At 45.3% G+C, this 19,679-nt stretch overlaps 1 protein-coding gene and 1 pseudogene across 8 annotated transcripts in view; one reads left to right on the forward strand and one right to left on the reverse strand.

Moving 5' to 3' along the window:
* Positions 1-19,679, forward strand: part of LOC118357619 (katanin-interacting protein-like) — a 46,691-nt gene that overhangs the window by 17,647 nt on the left and 9,365 nt on the right. For all 8 annotated transcript variants that reach the window (XR_004820341.2, XR_004820342.2, XM_035734925.2 and 5 more), the window contains 11 exons: positions 1,074-1,231; positions 1,491-1,597; positions 2,482-2,578; positions 2,722-2,931; positions 9,086-9,223; positions 10,300-11,131; positions 11,992-12,789; positions 13,544-13,758; positions 14,090-14,168; positions 14,334-14,511; positions 19,508-19,673. Coding sequence is in view for 6 of the 8 variants with exons in the window: in XM_035734925.2 (XP_035590818.1) it covers positions 1,074-1,231; positions 1,491-1,597; positions 2,482-2,578; positions 2,722-2,931; positions 9,086-9,223; positions 10,300-11,131; positions 11,992-12,789; positions 13,544-13,758; positions 14,090-14,168; positions 14,334-14,511; positions 19,508-19,673 (2,978 nt within the window). In the remaining 2 variants the exon portion in view is untranslated. The remainder of the gene's footprint in view (positions 1-1,073; positions 1,232-1,490; positions 1,598-2,481; positions 2,579-2,721; positions 2,932-9,085; positions 9,224-10,299; positions 11,132-11,991; positions 12,790-13,543; positions 13,759-14,089; positions 14,169-14,333; positions 14,512-19,507; positions 19,674-19,679) is intronic.
* Positions 17,005-17,843, reverse strand: LOC118357620 (cyclin-dependent kinase 5 activator 1-like; annotated as a pseudogene).

Genomic DNA, 19,679 nt, shown 5'->3' on the forward strand with positions numbered 1-19,679 from the left:
TCGAATAACATCCCCAAGAGGTAAAATATATAGTGAAAACAATAGTGGTCCTAAAACAGAACCTTGAGGAACACCGAAATGTACAGTTGATTTGTCAGAGGACAAACCATTCACAGAGACAAACTGATATCTTTCCGACAGATAAGATCTAAACCAGGCCAGAACTTGTCCGTGTAGACCAATTTGGGTTTCCAATCTCTCCAAAAGAATGTGGTGATCGATGGTATCAAAAGCAGCACTAAGGTCTAGGAGCACGAGGACAGATGCAGAGCCTCGGTCCGATGCCATTAAAATGTCATTTACCACCTTCACAAGTGCCGTCTCAGTGCTATGATGGGGTCTAAAACCAGACTGAAGCATTTCGTATACATTGTTTGTCTTCAGGAAGGCAGTGAGTTGCTGCGCAACAGCCTTCTCTAAAATCTTTGAGAGGAATGGAAGATTCGATATAGGCCGATAGTTTTTTATATTTTCTGGGTCAAGGTTTGGCTTTTTCAAGAGAGGCTTTATTACTGCCACTTTTAGTGAGTTTGGTACACATCCAGTGGATAGAGAGCCGTTTATTATGTTCAACATAGGAGGGCCAAGCACAGGAAGCAGCTCTTTCAGTAGTTTAGTTGGAATAGGGTCCAGTATACAGCTTGAAGGTTTAGAGGCCATGATTATTTTCATCATTGTGTCAAGAGATATAGTACTAAAACACTTGAGCGTCTCTCTTGATCCTAGGTCCTGGCAGAGTTGTGCAGACTCAGGACAACTGAGGTTTGGAGGAATACGCAGGTTTAAAGAGGAGTCCGTAATTTGCTTTCTAATAATCATAATCTTTTCCTCAAAGAAGTTCATGAATTTATCACTGCTAAAGTGAAAGTCATCCTCTCTTGGGGAATGCTGCTTTTAGTTAGCTTTGCCACAGTATCAAAAAGGAATAAACCTAAGATGCCTTAGTAGAAAATAGCTGTTGCATAGTAAACAACAGTCAAGTGTACAATGGTCCCTGAACTGTGTTTCAAGAGTATGACTCTTTCTTTCCCTCCCCCCCCCACTTCTCTCTCTGACCCCACTCGCTCTCTCAGGGCCGTGGAATCATGTAGAGCGCCCCCTGTCTGCAGCAAGGAAGGCCTCCCAAGAGGAGCGCGACTCGGAGGAGACGGCTTGCAGGGTGCTCCAGGCCCTGCAGAGAGAGAACAGCCCTCTGCAGAGCCCCGAGCCCAGGGCCTTCAGCCGCACCCCGGTAGGACAGATAACAACCATAGAAATAGAATGAATGAATTTAATGATATTTCTATGGGCACAACCAGTGTGCTGTGCAGGGTCAACTAGTGGGTTGTGTTATCTTCTTGTGACCTGTCTGCTGTAGTGATTCTTGTTTTACAGTCTAGCCCTATCCCTGTCTCTTATTTTCTAATCTTTTCTACATTTAGTTGAATATAGTTAGGCTATTATCCTCTCTAGGTCTAACTCCATTGTGCTCCTCCATTGTAAATCCACAGGTGATGGGATACCAGATGATGAACGGCTCGCTGCGTGACGACGATGACGACAAAGATGAAAGTGGGGTGACCAGAGCCATGCAGAGAGTCATCCTCATGGGTCCCAGGTAGTGTACTGCAACGTTACACGCTGCTGTCACTACAATCTATGCATATAGAGAGATCTAAGTCTGTACCAGGGGTGTCAAATCCGGGTCTATACTAATCTCATGATCCGGGTCTATACTAATCTCATGATCCGGGTCTATACTAATCTCATGATCCGGGTCTATACTAATCTCATGATCCGGGTCTATACTAATCTCATGATCCGGGTCTATACTAATCTCATGATCCGGGTCTATACTAATCTCATGATCCGGGTCTATACTAATCTCATGATCCGGGTCTATACTAATCTCATGATCCGGGTCTATACTAATCTCATGATCCGGGTCTATACTAATCTCATGATCCGGGTCTATACTAATCTCATGATCCGGGTCTATACTAATCTCTTCTATCCTTGACTGTCACAAAGGAAAAAAACATTGAATGGCTATGTTCCAATAGTATCCACAAATAGCATACTACAGAGAATGAAATCATCTATAATAATGTATGCTAGTTTGCGTATTGGGAAGTGGCCAGATATAGTCTTAACTGGTGACAGTTTAGAAAGACACTGGCATAACTAACTCCGTCATGCTTGTGTACTATGCCGGGATAATAACAGCATATACAGACTGCAGTACAGTACAAAACTCGTGGTAATGTCTTGGATGGGCGGCGCCAGAGCACCAGTAATTGTATACCTTCGACCGAGGCTCTCTAACGATCAGAAACCTGTAAATGACCTCTCTGACCTTGAAGCAGGTTTAGTCAACAAAGCTGTAGGGAGTCTTCAATAACTGTCTGTGACCATGCATCCATTTCCATAGATAATCACCAAGAGCAGGGTCAAAGACTATTGATGTGGTGAAAGAATTGATGAGTAATCGTTTTCTTTCAGGCAACAGCAGAGACTACTAAAGGCGTTGGAGAAACTAGAGGCTGGCACAAACTTTGAAATCCCGCAGACAGTGAAGACGGATAATAGCAAACCACCGGTGAGTAACTAGGTGAGACAGACAGTGAGAGAGTGAGAGAGAGACAGACACACATGAAAACACCAAACACACACATGTATGATGTACTTTATGAAGTGACGGTTGGCTTGACTCGTGAAGTTCTGTCGTTGTCATGGTGGCAGAGGAGGCGGGTCTCGGTGGAGGCACCACCCACCGTGTACGTCACCATGGAGATCCTGAGTAACTGGGGGAACAGGTGCCTGGTGGGGCTGACGGAGATGCAGTTCTTTGGCCCAGGGAACAGGAAGCTGTACGTGTCGCCTCACGACTTGGACATCCGGAACGCCGACTCCCCTGGGAACCTCGGAGTGCTAGTCAATGGGAATGCTAAGGTGAGTTGGAAATTTCCCCCCCAAGCCTTTCTGACAACACAAATTAAACTATTTAGAAAGGTTTTTGATGCATTATATTTAATATTTATACATTTTGTAGGGATTTTTGGTGACATTTCCTATGAGTAGATATCCTTTTGTTAATGTTATGTCGTGCATGATAAAGGATTATACATAGCACATCAGGTGATATACAGTGCCGTGAAAAAGTATTTGCCCACTTTCTGATTTTCTCTATTTTAGCATATTTTTTGATACTGAATGTTATCAGATCTGAACCAAAACTCAAAGTTTGACAAACTGACTTGTTGGTAAGGTGGCATTCAATGACAGTGTCACGTTGAATTGTCACTGAGCTCCTCAGTTAGGCCAAATTAGAAAAGATTTCTAAAAACCTGTTTTAACTTTGTCATTATTGGAGTATTGTATGTAGATTGATTAGATATACAGTACCAGTCAAAGGTTTGGACACACCTACTCATTCCAGGGTTGTTCCTTTTTTTTCTTTTTCTACATTGTAGAATAATGGTGAAGACATCAAAACTATGAAATCAAACAAATGGAATCATGTAGTAACCAAAAAAGTGTTAAACAAATCTAAATGTATTTTAAATTTGAGATTCTTCAAGGTAGCCACCCTTTGCCTTGGGACAGCTTTGCACACTCTTGGCATTCTCTCAACCTGCTTCATGAGGTAGTCACCTGGAATGCATTTCAATTAACAGGTGTGCCTTGTTAAAAGTTAATTTGTGGAATATGTTTCCTTAATGGGTTTCAGCCAATCCTTTGTGTTGTGACAAGGTAGTGTTTGTATAAAGAAGATGGCCCTACTTGGTAAAAGACCAAGTCCATAGAATGGCAAGAACAGCTCAAATATGCAAAGATAAATAACAGTTCATTACTTTAAGACATGAAAGTCAGTCAATCCGGAAAATGTCAAGAACTTTTAAAGTTTCTTCAAGTGCAGTTGCAAAAGCCATTAAGCGCTATGATAAAACTGTCTCTCATGAAGACCGCCACAATGAAAGGAAGACCCAGAGTTACTTCTGCTGCAGAGCATTAGAGTTACCAGCCTCAGAAATTGCAGCCCAATAAATACTTCACAGAGTTCAAGTAACAGACACATCTTAACATTAACTGTTCAGAGGAGACTGTATGAATCAGGCCTTCATGGTCAAATTGCTGCAAAGAAACCACTACTAAAGGACACCAATAATAATAAGAAACGTGCATGAGAAACACAAGCACTGGACATTAGACTGGTGGAAATCTGTCCTTTGGTTCTGATGAGTCAAAATTTGAGATTTTTGGTTCCAACCATCGTGTCTTTGTGAGACGCGGAGGTAAACGGATTATCTCTGCATCTGTTGTTCCCACCGTGAAGCATGGTGGAGGAGGTGTGAGGGTGTTGGGGTGCTTTGCTGGTGCCACTGTCAGTGATTTTATTTAGAATTCAAGGCACACTTAACCAGCATGGCTACCACAGAATTCTGCAGCGATATGCCATCCCATCTGGTTTGGGCTTAGTGGGACAATCATTTGTTTTTCAACAAGACAATGACCCAACACACCTCCAGGCTGTGCAAGGGCTATTTGACCAAGAAGGAGAGTGATGGAGTGCTGCATCAGTTGACCTGGCCTCCACAATCACCCAACCTCAACCCAATTTAGAAGGTTTGGGATGAGTTAGACCGCAGAGGGAAGGAAAAGCAGCCAACAAGTGCTCCGCATATGTGGAACTCCTTCAAGACTATTGGAAAAGCATTCCAAGTTAAGCTGGTTGAGAGATTGCCAGGAGTGCACAACTGTCATCAAGGCAAAGGGTGGCTACTTTGAAGAATCTAAAATATTACTACATGATTCCATATGTGTTATTTCATAGTTCTGATGTGTTCACTATTATTCTACAATGTAAAAATAAAGAAGTATTTTAAAATCAATTTTGCAATAGGGCAGCAACGTTACACAACGTGGAAAAAGTCAAGGGGTCTGAATACTTTCCGAATGCACTGCATTTATTTTTGGGTGACATGGGTCCCATTATGCCTGGTGAAAACCAAACAATGTATTCCACAGTAATAAACTTGTACCAACGGTCAAGCATGGTGGTGGTAGTGTGATGGTTTAGGGATGCTTTGCTGCCTCAGGACCTGGACAACTTGCCTTAATGGAAGGAACGATGAATACTGCTCTGTATCAGAGAATTATACAGCAGAATGTCAGGCCATCCATCTATGAGCTGAAGCTGAGTCATGCAGCGAGACAATGATCCAAAACACACAATCAAGTCTGTATGAAAATGGCTAGAAAAACACAAATTAGACATTTTGGAATGGCCTAGTCCAGACCTAATTCCAAATGAAATGTTGTGGCAGGACTTGAAACAAGCAGTTCATGCTTGAAATCCCAGAAATGTCACTGAGTTAAATAAATAAGTTCTGCATGGAAGAGTAGGACAACATTTCTCCACAGCGATGTGAGAGACCGATCAACAACTACAGGAAGTGTATGGTTGGAGTCATTGCAGCTGAACGTGGCCAATTACTTTTTCACACAGGGGCATTGGGTGTTGCAGTCTGAAGTTTACATACACTTAGGTTGGAGTCATTGAAACTTGTTTTTCAACCACTCCACAAATTTCTTGTTAACAAACTAGTTTTGGCAAGTCGGTTAAGGGCATCTACTTTGTGCATGACACAAGTAATCTTTCCAACAATTGTTTACAGACAGATTATTTCACTTATAATTCACTGTATCACAATTCCAGAGGGTCAGAAGTTTACATACACTAAGTTGACTGTGCCTTTAAACAGCTTGGAAAATTCCTGAAAATTATGTGATGGCTTTAGAAGCTTCTGACAGGCTAATTTACATTATTTCAGTCAATTGGAGGTGTACCTGTGGATGTATTTCAAGGCCTACCTTCAAACTCAGTGACCTCATGGAAAAATCAAAAGATACCAGCCAAGACCTCAGAAAAAAAGACACCTCCACAAGTCTGGTTAATCCTTGGGAGCAATTTCCAAACGCCTGAAGATACCACGTTCAACTGTACAAACAATAGTATGTAAATATAAACACCATGAGACCACACAGCTGTCATACCGCTCAGGAAGGAGACGCGTTCTGTCTCCTAGAGATGAACAAACTTTGGTGTGAAAAGTGCAACTCAATCCCAGAACAACAGCAAAGGACCTCGTGAAGATTCTGGAGGAAACATGTACAGAAGTATCTATATCCACAGTAAAACGAGTCCAGTATCGAAATAACCTGAAAGGCCGCTAAGCAAGGAAGAAGCCACTGCTCCAAAACCGCCATAAAAAGGCCAGACTATGGTTTTCAACTGCACATGGAGACGAAGATTGTACTTTTTGGAGAAACAATTTGGATGAAATAAAAATAAAAACTGTTTGTCCATAATGACCATCATTATGTATGGAGGAAAAAGGGGGATGCTTGCAAGCTGAAGAACACCATCCCGACCGTTAATCATGGGGGTGGCAGCATCATGTTGTGGGGGTGTTTTGCTGCAGGAGCATCTGGTGCACTTCACAAAATAGATGGCATCATGAGGCAGGAAAATGATGTGGATATATTGAAGCAACATCTCAAAAGACATCAGTCAGGAAGTTAAAGCTTGGTCGCAAATGGGTCTTCCAAATGGACAATGAAACCCAAGCATACTTAAATTCTTAAAATAAAGTGGTGATCCTAACTGACCTAAGATGGGGAATTTTTACTAAGATTAAATATCAGTAATGTTGAAAAATTGAGTTTAAATGTATTTGGCAAAGGTGTATGTAAACTTCTGACTTCAACTGTAACTTTCTTTATGTAATAATTTAAATAAGTATGTAATTGTTGTGTTATTTGTTCACTCAGTTTCCATTTATCTAATATTCGGTTTTGGTTGAAGATCTGATAACATTTACTGTAGTATCAAACATTATGCAAAAATAGAGGAAATTATAAAGGGGGCAAGTTATTTTTCACAGCACTGTAAATACGCTTAATACACATGAAATGCTTATCATAGTCCAAAATGTGTACAGGTCCGCACAGCACTTTTCTAGAATATTGGACAGTTTGCTTTCCGATTTCTCAGTGCGGCTCGAGCAATTTCTCCAACCTTCACCCCATTCAAATGAAGAGAAGACACGTTTGCAGAGTCGTGTTGGTTGGGAATTTGGGGGAGGTGCGCGGTCAGGCTGTGTGTCCCCGCGGACAGTGGTCTGAGAACCGTGTAGCTATGTCACAATGGGTTGCCGGACTATCACGGCTCTGTGGCTTTGGTACTCACGGCTCTATGGTACTCTGAGTGTTACCAGATTACAGTATATTGGGTCTCTGGTCATTTTAAAGGCCCAATGCAGCCATTTTTTTTTATCTCAATACAAAATCATTTATGGGTAACAATTAAATACCTTACTGTGATTGTTTTCAATTAAAATGCAAAAAAATAAACAATAATAGCTTCTTAGCAGAGCAATGGCCTCCACGTGCCTGTATGACCTCCCTACAACGCCTGGGCATGCTCCTGATGACGTGGCGGATGGTCTCCTGAGGGATCTCCTCCCAGACCTGGACTAAAGCATCCGCCAACTCCTGGACAGTCTGTGGTGCAACGTGGTGTTGGTGGATGGAACGAGACATGATGTCCCAGATGTGTTCAATTGGATTCAGGTCTGGGGAACGGGCGGGCCAGTCCATAGCATCAATGCCTTCCTCTTGCATGAACTGCTGACACACTCCATCCACATGAGGTCTAGCATTGTCTTGCATTTGGAGGAACCCAGGGCCAACCGCACCAGCATATGGTCTCACAAGGGGTCTGAGGATCTCATCTCGGTACCTAATGGCAGTCAGGCTACCTTTGCGCCCCCCCAAAGAAATGCCACCCCACACCGGTCATGCTGGAGGATGTTGCAGGCAGCAGAACGTTCTCCACGGCGTCTCCAGACTGTCACATCTGTCACATGTGCTCAGTGTGAACCTGCTTTCATCTGTGAAGAGCACAGGGTGCCAGTGGCGAATTTGCCAATCTTGGTGTTCTCTGGCAAATGCCAAACGTCCTGCACGGTGTTGGGCTGTAAGCACAACCCCCGCCTGTGGACGTCAGGCCCTCATACCACCCTCATGGAGTCTGTTTCTGACCATTTGAGCAGACACATCCACATTTGTGGCCTGCTGGAGGTCATTTTGCAGGGCTCTGGCAGTGCTCCTCCTGCTCCTCCTTGCACAAAGGCAGAGGTAACAGTGTTGCTGCTGGGTTGTTGCCCTCCTACGGCCTCCTCCACATCTCCTGATGTACTGGCCTGTCTCCTGGTAGCGCCTCCATGTTCTGGACACTATGCTGACAGACACAGCAAACCTTCTTGCCACAGCTCACATTGATGTGCCATCCTGGATGAGCTGCACTACCTGAGCCACTTGTGTGGGTTGTAGACATTTACCATTTAAGTCATTTAGCATGCTACCACTAGAGTGAAATGACAACCAGTGGAACAGCCAGCATCTAAATCAAAAGTTACCAAAACATCAGGCCAGGGTGGGGTTTCAGGTGTCTAGGAACTGAGAAGTCCTGGTCAAATCAAATCAAATTTATTTATATAGCCCTCAGTGGTACATCAGGCCAGATATCTCAAAGTGTCCTAGGGTATCAGAGAAACCCAGCCTAAAACCCCAAACAGCAAACAGCATCGCCAGCATTCAAAAGTTACCAAAACATCAGCAGGTGTAAAAGCACGGTGGTCTGTGGTTATCACCTGCAGAACTCCTTTATTGGGGGGGGTCTTGCTAATTGCCTATCATTTCCACCTGTTGTCTATTCCATTTGCACAACAGCATGTGAAATGTATTGTCAATCAGTGATGCTTCCTAAGTGGACAGTTTGATTTCACAGAAGTGTAATTGACTTGGAGTTACATTCTGTTGTATAAGTGTTCCCTTTATTTTTTTGAGCAGTGTATATAAAATACATTAACATTTTGACTGCACATGCTTTATAAGTGAATGTATTCATCTATTTCGCTTCACCCGCAATACCATCTGCTAAATATGTGTATATGACCAATAAAAAATGCAGATTTAAATTTTTTACTTAAACTGACTGCATATCTATCTCTATGTTGTTGTGTGTTGGTTTGACCACCAGACCACAAAGGAGTGTCATATGTGGACCTGTCCTTTCCATCTCCCGGTTCAACTGTACTTCATCATCAGGAACTTGGAGCGCTCTCCGGACTTTGGGATATCCCTGATCAAGATCTGGAACTACAACAGGAGCCTCAGTGTAAGAGCCCATTTTAGGGCCAAACTGGCAGATTGAGTCTGATATGGCACCCTATTCCTTATTTTGTAGTGCACTGCTTTTGGCTGGAGCCTTTGCAGTAGAAGTTGCCAGTTATAGTAAAAAGGGTTGCATTAGGTAATGATTCAAATGGATTTTGATAGAAATGGTACTTAAGTTGTTAGCACTTACTGTATGTGCAGCCCTTACATATATAAAGCATCTGATTGGTTCATCACACCAGTCCGAGTTCAGGGTTTACTAAGATAAACACCTTCATCTGTTAACAGTTGCTCATAAATTCAGCTCGCTTCAGCCAGCCCCAGTCATTCTACAGGGTGACCACCATATTGGCAGAAGGCTTTGGGAGGGAGGGTATAGCCTTCAAGCCGTGTCTGTGTGAGCTACCAGTCAGTCCAAATGTGGAACAGTAAGAGATTAGACCTGGGGGATTAGTGAGGGGACGCCCAGGTTACTGCTCTCGCCTCTCGCCCTGCTGCTGTCACAAAAGGGAAGGACGGGAATCACAAAGCCCAGGCAACCAGGCGTCTGTCTGGAACTATGGATGATATGGGTTGATATTAGCAGTGTCTCTGTTCATTGAGTCCTATTTCAGGTTATAGTGGTGTGTTTTAGGATGCGAGGTAAGGAGCTGTTTGATACTGTGGGGTCCATGGGGTGGGGATACACTGATTTAATGAGCAGGGATTGAGGAGATTTGAGTCTGGTCTTAGCCATTTAGCCATCCACCATGTCTGTCTGTGTGTGTTGGTAAGGAGACTAATTACAATTAGCTTTACAGTTGACTACGTCTGCACGGTTAGCTTAATTGACTCTGTCTACATACCTGTGGGAAAGAATATTGGGGCCTACAACTAGGAAGCTCCTTGGTTAACAGTATGGTATCAGTTTCAGTGTTGATCTATGTCACGTTCACATCAATATTCAAGCTCTTTGACATTTTCCTTGTTCATTTTCCATTTTCGATGTTGCTTTTCTTATACGGTCTACCGAAATCCATGCATTACCTAAATATTGCCCTGCTTAGAGCCTGAAATAGCTGTGCTGTTCTTTTTTAGGACCTGGACGTTGGTGCCCGGCATGTGAATCTTTACCTCAACAGCACTCTGGTGTTTGAAGGTGAGCTGGACAAGGGCTGTGGCAACCAGATCTTTGATTACAGCACCAGCATCGACCTCCAGGCACTCCATGTCCCAGAATCCTTCTCTCCCAGCCCAGTGGGGTCCGGCCACAGTCTGCGGGGTGCCAGCCCACAGCGCCATGACGAGAGTGGCGCGTGGGTGGAAAGCAGAGGGGAGAATCGAGACCCCAACCACAGACTATCTGAGGGGCTAGCCCAGGTCAGGATAGACATGCAGGATCAAATCTACAATCCCCCCTCCCCCACATCTACAAACTGTCCCCCCCTACAGAGGGACTCCTTTGACATGGACCCTCCGGACCTGGCCCTCCCCCACCCCCCTCTGAAACAGCAGCTGGAGCAGTCGGGTCAACCCACTGAGTGCACAGTCACCACCCAGCCTTCTTCCTCCAGGAGTCCCCAGTGGCTACAGCCCCTGGCCCGGAGCGCCCCCGAGGGCTGCGAGGCCGGAAGGGAGAGACCCCTCTGGCTAGTGCCCCAGCAGTCTGTGGAGCCCAAATCTCCCCTCCCCCAATCCACCTCTACCTCGGTGCTCCCGGAGCTGGGCTGTAACCCGGGGAGGGTGTGTCGGGGGGTGGAGAGGACTGTGAACGAGGGCCAATGGTGTACAGATTCTTTGGACCTGGGAGGTGACCAGCAGCACCAGGACCGGCCTGTTAGTGGACGTAGGAGCTCAGGCATGAATAACAACACCAGTAGCAGAAAACCAGCAGAGGAGCACCAGCATGGAGCCATTGGACTGAACACAGGTAGGATAATATACTGTGTGTGTGTGTGTACGTGTGTGTGTACGTGTGGTCCTAAGACCTGTGTGAGTAATTTCATTTGTACAATACTTTTGCGGCTCCTTTATCTACTCTGCATACTGAGCTGTGCAGGCAAGATATGAGAAGTTCATGTGATTTGAGACAGAATCATCTCTAGTGGTAGCCTGTTTGTCTACTTGCCTCTATTATGCAACTCAAGAATGTTTTCCCCCCAGGATCTGCCATTGGTTTCCCAATGTTGAGGATATTGAGAAATCTCGTTGTTCTTGTCAACGGCAGACCAGACATATCTTCTTTTTTTTTTCCTAAATGAGATTATAGAGCAGACAGATTGCTGCATCACAACAAATCTAGGCCTGCATCCTATAATAATCTCTCTTTATCTCCATGACAACAGACAGAATCCTCCCCCAGACCCTCTAGTAATAGCTTGTTTTTCCCCTATCTGGAAACAAACACACACACACACACACACACACACACACACACACACACACACACACACACGCACACGCACACAGGGCACATGCCAGCTGGTTCTGAACATATCTGTTGTGGATGTGTCAGCTGAAAGTTATCACACCAGCTGTCTGAGTTGGGCTATTCAGTATGAAAATTACATAATCATTACCATAAAAATTGTATCTTCTACATAACTGGAATATGTACAATTATTTTAGGATTATTGTGGGCCATAACTTTAGTTGGAGAATTCTTACTCACAAAATGATATAGAGTACCACAATGTATAAAACGGTCAAAAAATAAGCTTGCTTAGCTACACTTGTATTAGGTACTCTGCATGGTCTTTGAGGTAACATGAGAGTGTGTTGATTCCACAGAGGAGCCAAGTTCAGTGTCAGGCAGCATCAGCAAGAGGCAGCATCGTATCCCCCGGGCCACGCTCCACAGCCGGCAGGCCCAGGATGACAACCTCATGGAGTCCTGGGACTCCCTCACAAAGTTCAACCAGTGCCAGCGTGGTCGCATCTCCAACATGGGCTTCGAGGGCGACATCTTTGACGAGTTCCTCCAGCGTTCCTCCAGAGCCGCCAGTATCGCCCCACTCACCTCCGACCCAGCAGGCCCCCCCTACAGCCCCTTCCCCTCTTCGTCCCACCTCTCTTCACCCGCCCCTCAAGGGGGCTTCTGCGATGACCCGGTGGATTACCTTTTCGCCGAGCCAGAGTTTGAGATTCCGGTCCTCCCACGTGGTCAACGTCTGGTCATTAACATCCTGTCCACATGGGGTGACCGCCACTACGTGGGCCTCAACGGTCTGGAAGTCTTCAGCTCCAGCGGTCAGCCCGTCCGGCCCGCCCACATCCAAGCCGACCCGCCTGATATTAACGTGCTACCCGCCTACGGCAAAGACCCGCGCGTGGTCGCCAACCTAATCGACGGAATCAACCGCACGCAGGACGACATGCACCTGTGGCTGGCGCCGTTCACCCAGGGGATGAGTCATGTGATCTACCTTGAGTTCGCTGGGCCATGTCAGGTAGCCATGATAAGAGTGTGGAATTACAACAAGTCCAGGATCCACTCGTTCAGGGGGGTGAAGGAGGCTGAGATGCTGTTGGATGGGAGATGCATCTTCAGGGGAGAGATCGCCAAGGCGTCAGGGACACTGTCTGGAGGTAGGGGGGGATCATGAGTGAGGGATAGCCTCTCTCCTTAGACACCCAAATGTATCCCATGTTATAGTTCTACCACAGTTGGCCTATAATAGGTCCTTATTTTACGAGCTTCATGTATTATATTAATTTAGATCGTAGAACTACAGCATTTGTTTGGTGACAAAATACACTGAGTGTACAAACATTAAGAAAGTATCCCTAATATTGAGTTGCACACCCCCGCTTTTGCACTCAGAACAGCCTCAATTCATCGGGGCATGGACTCTACAAGGTTCCACAGGGATACTGGCCTATGTTGACTCCGATGCTTCCCACAGTTGTCAATTTGGCTGGATGTCCTTTGGGTTGGGGACCATTCTTAATACACACGGGAAACTGTGTGAAAAACTCATCAGCGTTGCAGTTCTTGACACAAACCTACTACCATAGCCCGTTCAAAGGCACTCAAATATTTTGTCTTGCCCATTCACCCTCTGAATGGCACACAAACACAATCTATGTCTCAATTGTCTCAAGGCTTAAAAGTCCTTATTTAACCTGTCTCCTCCCATTCATCTACACTGATTGAAGTGGATTTAACAAGTGACATCAATAAGGGATCATATCTTTCACCTGGTCAGTATATGTCATGGAAAGAGCTTGTGTTCTTTATGTTTTATACGCTCAGTGTAGGTTTAATGTCATTTGTTGCCCATGCATTAAAACATGTTTGCCTCTAACATCTTGAATTATACCTCCATCCCTCTCCTCTTAGGTCTGGACCAGTTCGGGGACACCATCTTGTTCACCACAGATGATGAGATCCTGGAGGCTATGTCGGGCTACGACGAGACGTTTTGCGGGGAGGCGGAGGGCTTCGAAGAGCTGGTGGGGTATGAGGAGGAGCTGCAGAGGCCCCGCACGGCCGACGGAGAGGGGGAGGAACGACCCTTCACCCAGGCTGGCTTCAGACCCGAGGACGACCTCGCTGTGAGTACAACATGACTGACTGGGACTGTACAGTGTAAACATGGAAAGCCTGGATACATAAAAATAAAAAAAATGGTTTTAACCTTTATTTAACCAGGCAAGTCAGTTAAGAACAAATGTATTATTTTCAATGACAGCCTAGGAACTGTGGGTTAACTGCCTTGTTCAGCGGCAAAATGACAGATTTTTACCTTGTCAGCTCAGGGATTCAATCTTACAACCTTTTGGTTACTAGTCCAATGCTCTAACCTGCCCGATTGATACAAGACGTGCAGGTTTTTTTCCAGCCTAGCGCTAACATTGCTGGTTTCTATTCACTGCCATCTTTCAGTTAAAACTCCATCTTAACCCAACTGATGGTCAGTCTGAGGAGACCCTGGAGCAGATCCCAGGAATGTACAACGGAAAGTGTGAGTACTCTCTTCTAAGTTAGTGTTATTCATGATCAATTCATGAATTCCTCATTTTAAACACAGGACTGTATTTTGCTCTCTGTAAAATGTCGCTAGCTCAGCTTGTTTCACACGGACTCTCTAAGATCTCTCTCTCCTTCTCTCCCCCCTCCCCATCTTCAGGCCTTAGGATAGAGTTGAGCATGACGTGGGGGGACTCCCACTACCTGGGACTGACAGGGTTAGAGGTGGTGGGGAAGGAGGGGGACAGCCTGCCTCTGGACCTGACCATGGTGGATGCCTCGCCACGGGACCTCAACGACCTGCCTGAGTACAGCCGGGAAGCACGCACCCTCGATAAGTCAGTACTGTGTGTGTGTCTGTGTGTATGCGTGCATGTCTCTGACCTCACACTGCTGACAATGTAGATGGATCTAGCTGCATAAGTGAGGAAATAATGGAAACACTTGAGTAGATAAGGGATAACGTGTATTAAAAGCAGGGGCTTCCACATGTGTGGTTCATGAGTTAATTAAGCAATTAACACCCCATCATAATTAGGGTCATGTATAAAAATGCTGGGCAGGCCATTATTTTGTCTACCATGGCTAGGATGACAATGCACCCATCCACAGGGCATGAGTGGTCACTGAATGACAGTCACCAGATCTCAACCCAATCGGACACTTCTGGGAGATTCTGGAGCGGCGCCTGAGACAGCGTTTTACATCAACAAAACACCAGATAATGGAATTTCTCTTGGAAAAATGGTGTCGCATCCCTCCAATTGTTTTGTTTATTAGATCCCCATTAGCTACTGCACATGCAGCAGTTACTCTTCCTGGGGTCCAACATAAAGTCCACAATTGACTTCCAGACACTTGTCGAAACTATGCCACGGTTTTGAAGCGGTTTTGATTCGTGGTGGCCCAATGCCCTACTAAGACACTTTATGTTGATTTTTCCTTTATTTTGGCAGTTACCTTTATTTTAAGTCGTTATCCAGTTAACTTGTCAACAACTTCATCAACACAGCCAACAACAGTATTGTAAGGGATTTCATTCAACTGACTCTATCTCATAAGTGTCTATCATGTCAGTGTTTTATTGTGGCTTTCATTCGATATACAGTGCATTCGGAAAGTATTCAGACCCTTTGAATTTTTTTTTACACATTTTGTTACATTACAGCCTTATTCTAAAAAAAAAATGATTTGGAAAGACACACACTTGTCTAAATAAGGTCCCACAGTTGTCAGAGTAAAAACCAAACCATGAGGTCGAAGGAATTGTCCGTAGAGCTCAGAGACAGGATTCTGTCGAGGCACAGATCTGGGGAAGGGTACCAAAACATTTCTGCAGTGTTGAAGGACAACGATCTTTGCAGCACTCCACCAATCAGGCCTTTACGGAAGAGTGGCCAGACGAAAGCTACTCCTCAGTAAAAGGCACATGACAGCCCAAAGACTCTCAAACTATGAGAAGCAAGATTCTCTGGTCTGATGAAACCAAGATTGAACTCTTTGGCCTGAATGCCAAGCATCATGTCTGGAGAAAACCTGGCACCATCCCTATGGTGAAGCATGGTTATGGCAGCATCATGCTGTGGGGATGTTTTTCAGCGGCAGGGACTAGAGGACTAGTCAGGATCGAGGGAAAGATGAACAGAGCGAAGATCCTTGATGAAAACCTGCTCCAGAGTGCTCAGGACCTCAGACTGGGGCGATGGTTCACCTTCCAACAGGACAATGACCCCAAGCACACAGCCAAGACCAAGCAGGACTGGCGCCGGGACAAGTCCCTGAATGTCCTTGAGTGGCCCAGCCCGAGCCCTGACTTGAACCCAATCGAACATCTCAGGAGAGACCTGAAAATAGCTGTGCAGCAACACTCCCCATCCAATCTGACAGCGCTTGAGAGGATCTGCAGAGAAGAATGGTAGAAACTCCCCAAATACAGGTGTGCCAAGCTTGTAGCGTCATACCCAAGAAGATTTGAGGCTGTAATTGCAGCCAAAGGTGCTTCAAGAAAGTACTGAGTAAAGGATCTGAATACTTATGTAAATGTGATATTTCCTTTTCTTTATTTTATACATTTGCAAAAATGTTTTTTTTAAATGTTTTTGTCATTATGGGCTAATGTGTGTAGATTGAGGGGGGGAAATGAATTAATCAATTTTATAATAAGGCTGTAACGTAACAAAATGTAGATAAAGTCAAGGGGTCTGAATACTTTTCCAAATGAACTGTATAGCAGTGCTCATCTACCCACCCGTGATAGGCAGTGCACATCTGACTGTCAGTATAGTAGGTTGGTAGGCTGCAGTCTCAGTGTGATGTGAGCACTAGCGCAGTCACACAAGGGGGCTCAATCACCCTCCTATGGAAAGTCAGAGAAACAGTCGTGTGGCTGGTGGGCTGCAGCCTTGGTCTTCTCCACATTCAATTATAGCTGTAGATTTGTGTTCCTTTTTTAAATATATTTTTCATTATTCGTTTTGGTGGTCCTTCTGTGGCTCAGTTGGTAGAGCATGGTGCTTGTAACGCCAGGGTAGTGGGTTCGATTCCCGGGACCACCCATACGTAGAATGTATGCACACATGACTGTAAGTCGCTTTGGATAAAAGCGTCAGCTAAATGGCATATATTATTATTATTATTATTTGTTCAATTTTAACTTTTGGGGTTCATCTAAGCCAATTGTACCCTCATTTTAACACACAAGATATGTGAATCATCATTTCCCATCAAAACTTCCCCTTTCCTAGTCTCTGAACTAAATTTCCCTCCATCCATTTTGAAATGCCAGATTGGAGGAGGCCCCTGCCCTCCTCTGGACCCTCTCCCCAGGCCCCTCACCGGTCCAGACCGATGAGCAAGCGGCTCCTGTCCTCCTGGCTTTCGTTTTTTTTGGTTGGCAAACAGCTGGAAGAAATAGTGCTGCTCCGTGCTCATCTGGAGCATGTTGCCACGCATCAGGTTGATGATAGACAGGCAGCTCTCCCAGAAGATGTCCCTGGAGCTCTCCACCAGGAAGGGTCTCAGTGGGTAGGAATTCTCGTTGCCCATGTAGGAGCAGGTCAGGTAGAGCCAGGTGATCACCATGGCCTGGAGCTGGTGCTCGGTGGCTACCTCGGAGGAGACCACCTTGCGGCACAGCATGTAGACAAACACCACATTGGCTGGGGTGAGGATGCTCTGGTTCCCCCAGCGGGGCTTGCACAGGAAGCGGTCTACACTCTGCAGCCACAGCCCTGGGTCGTTGGGGGACAGATTCTGGAGTCGGTAGCAGTGCCGAAAACAGGAACTCACCCAGTGCAGCAGTTCACCAGTTGAGGAATGGACTATCACCCTCTTGAGCATGTCGGTGGCCACGTTGGAGTTGGCGAGGACATTTTCTGAGCTCTTGGTGAGGTCTGGGGTACTCTGGTCCTGGGTGAGAGTGGACAGGTTGGTGCAGGACTGAGACTTCTCCAAGTTTTTGTTGTTGAGGTGGGTCACGCTGTTCTCGTTGTTCCCGTTGGGCTGCACCTTCTTGGAACCCTTCTTCCGCTTCATGTTGATGATTGAGCAGCGCTTCAGGTTCTTGCCTTTGGCGTTCCTGCTGTTCTGAATAGCCGTGTCATGTCCCACACTGCCCGGCCCATCTCCGACCTCCCTGATAGCTGGGTGAGAGAGACTGGATATTGCCCATGGTGACTGGGTAGCAATCAGGAATTGGATCATGAGACAGTATGAGCAGACTAAGAAAATAAAGGAGCATGTCGTACTTCATAACGTTATCAAGTGATTTAAGAAGGGATGTCAACGTAACTTGTAGCGACGTAAGAAGCCAAGTTCAGTTTTCCATCAAAATAATAATTATTGTAAGCTAACGTGACGTAATAAAGGAATTTACATATGTCGCAAGATAAAAGCTAATTTGCCGTTTTTCAAATCGACAGATCATTTTCGATTTTCGATTGAACTTGTTTGACTCCTATCTTTTGTAAATAAATCCCATTTGCGCATGTGCATAGCTGTAGATAAATCCAACAGGAGCGTTTGAGTAATGAAAGTTGGACAGAGGAGCTCAATCTCTGAGCAAGTCACACTTGGACCAACTTCAAAAAAAACAAATGTTATTTTCTGGCAGTAGTCCTTATTCTGTGCCAGATGTTGTGAAGTATCAAAACCAGACAGCACCCTTTTCTTTTTTATTGATGGATCGCCACGGGCACGCTCCAACACTCAGACATAATTTACAAATGAAGCATGTGTTTAGTGAGTCCGACAGATCAGAGGCAGTAGGGATGACCGGGGATGTTCTTTCATAAGTGTGTTAATTAGACCATTTTCCTGTCCTGCTAAGCATTCAAAATGTAATGAGTAGTTTTGGGTGGCAGGGAAAATGTATGGAGTAAGAAGTACATAATTTTCTTTAGGAATGTAGTGAAGTAAAAGTTGTCAAAAATGTAAATAGTAGAGTACAGATACCCCCCCAAAAAACCTACTGAAGTAGTATTTTACACCACTGGACCCAAGGAGCCAAATGTTTCACCGGAAGTATACACCTGAAGCATCCGGTTGGAATTTCCACTTTAGTCGACTCCTGGGATTTCTCATTGTTGCAGTTCAACTAGGAAGACTACATTTGCGTTCTAGAGGACTGGCATGACCATAATGCTGCCCATTTGCCTATAAAAAGGCCTATTTTGTTTGAATATAGGTGGTGATGTGTAAGTCTATGGACTTGGGCTGCAGTGGCAGCGTGTCAGTGAGCATAACCAAGTTAAGGAAGGTAATGGGTCCCTATATAGGCCTCTGACAGTTCAGGCCTCATGAGGCTCTGACAATTCAGGCTTCTCAGATATGTATTAGGGGAAAGGTGGCTTCTGTAACCCCTTTTTGGAGCCGGTTAAACCTGTGTGCTTGGACTGCCGTGTGCCTGCTATTTTGGTACCCTCTAAGCTGGCTTAGGGCGTGATTGTATGTCACCGTGGTATGTTATACTGAGTGACCGACTAAATGGGAACATACAGTTATGTTCCCTGAAGGAAGGAACGAGGTGTAAAATATTTTTCCCCTGCATCGTCAGGGGTTTTGGGCTTGCTGAAGAGCGGTTCTGAATTGAGAAAATGAATGCAAGCCCCGGTATTATAGCAAGGAAGGCGGGGTCTCCGAGGGCTGGCTCTGCATCCATTGACCCGTTGGGCGTGATTTCAGTTCTTACGGTGAATGTGAATGGTGTTGACTCTCCCCGTAATATTTTTCTACCTTATTCCCTCCTTCAGGGAACAGTAGTTATATTCATAACTGTAAGTTTTAATTTCCAACATATTCCTGAATCAGTGAGCTGTCTCTCTCTCCTCTGTACAGACTCATTGATGGCCACAACATCACCACTGAGGACCAGCACATGTGGCTGATTCCATTCTCCTGTGGCCAGCACCACACCCTGACGGTGAACTTTGACAAGGCCCAGACGGTGGCTGGCCTCCGCATCTGGAACTACAACAAGACCCCAGAGGACTCCTACAGGGGGGTGAGA

Source organism: Oncorhynchus keta, chromosome 24 (genome assembly GCF_023373465.1).
Source record: "Oncorhynchus keta strain PuntledgeMale-10-30-2019 chromosome 24, Oket_V2, whole genome shotgun sequence".
NCBI lineage: Eukaryota > Metazoa > Chordata > Actinopteri > Salmoniformes > Salmonidae > Oncorhynchus > Oncorhynchus keta.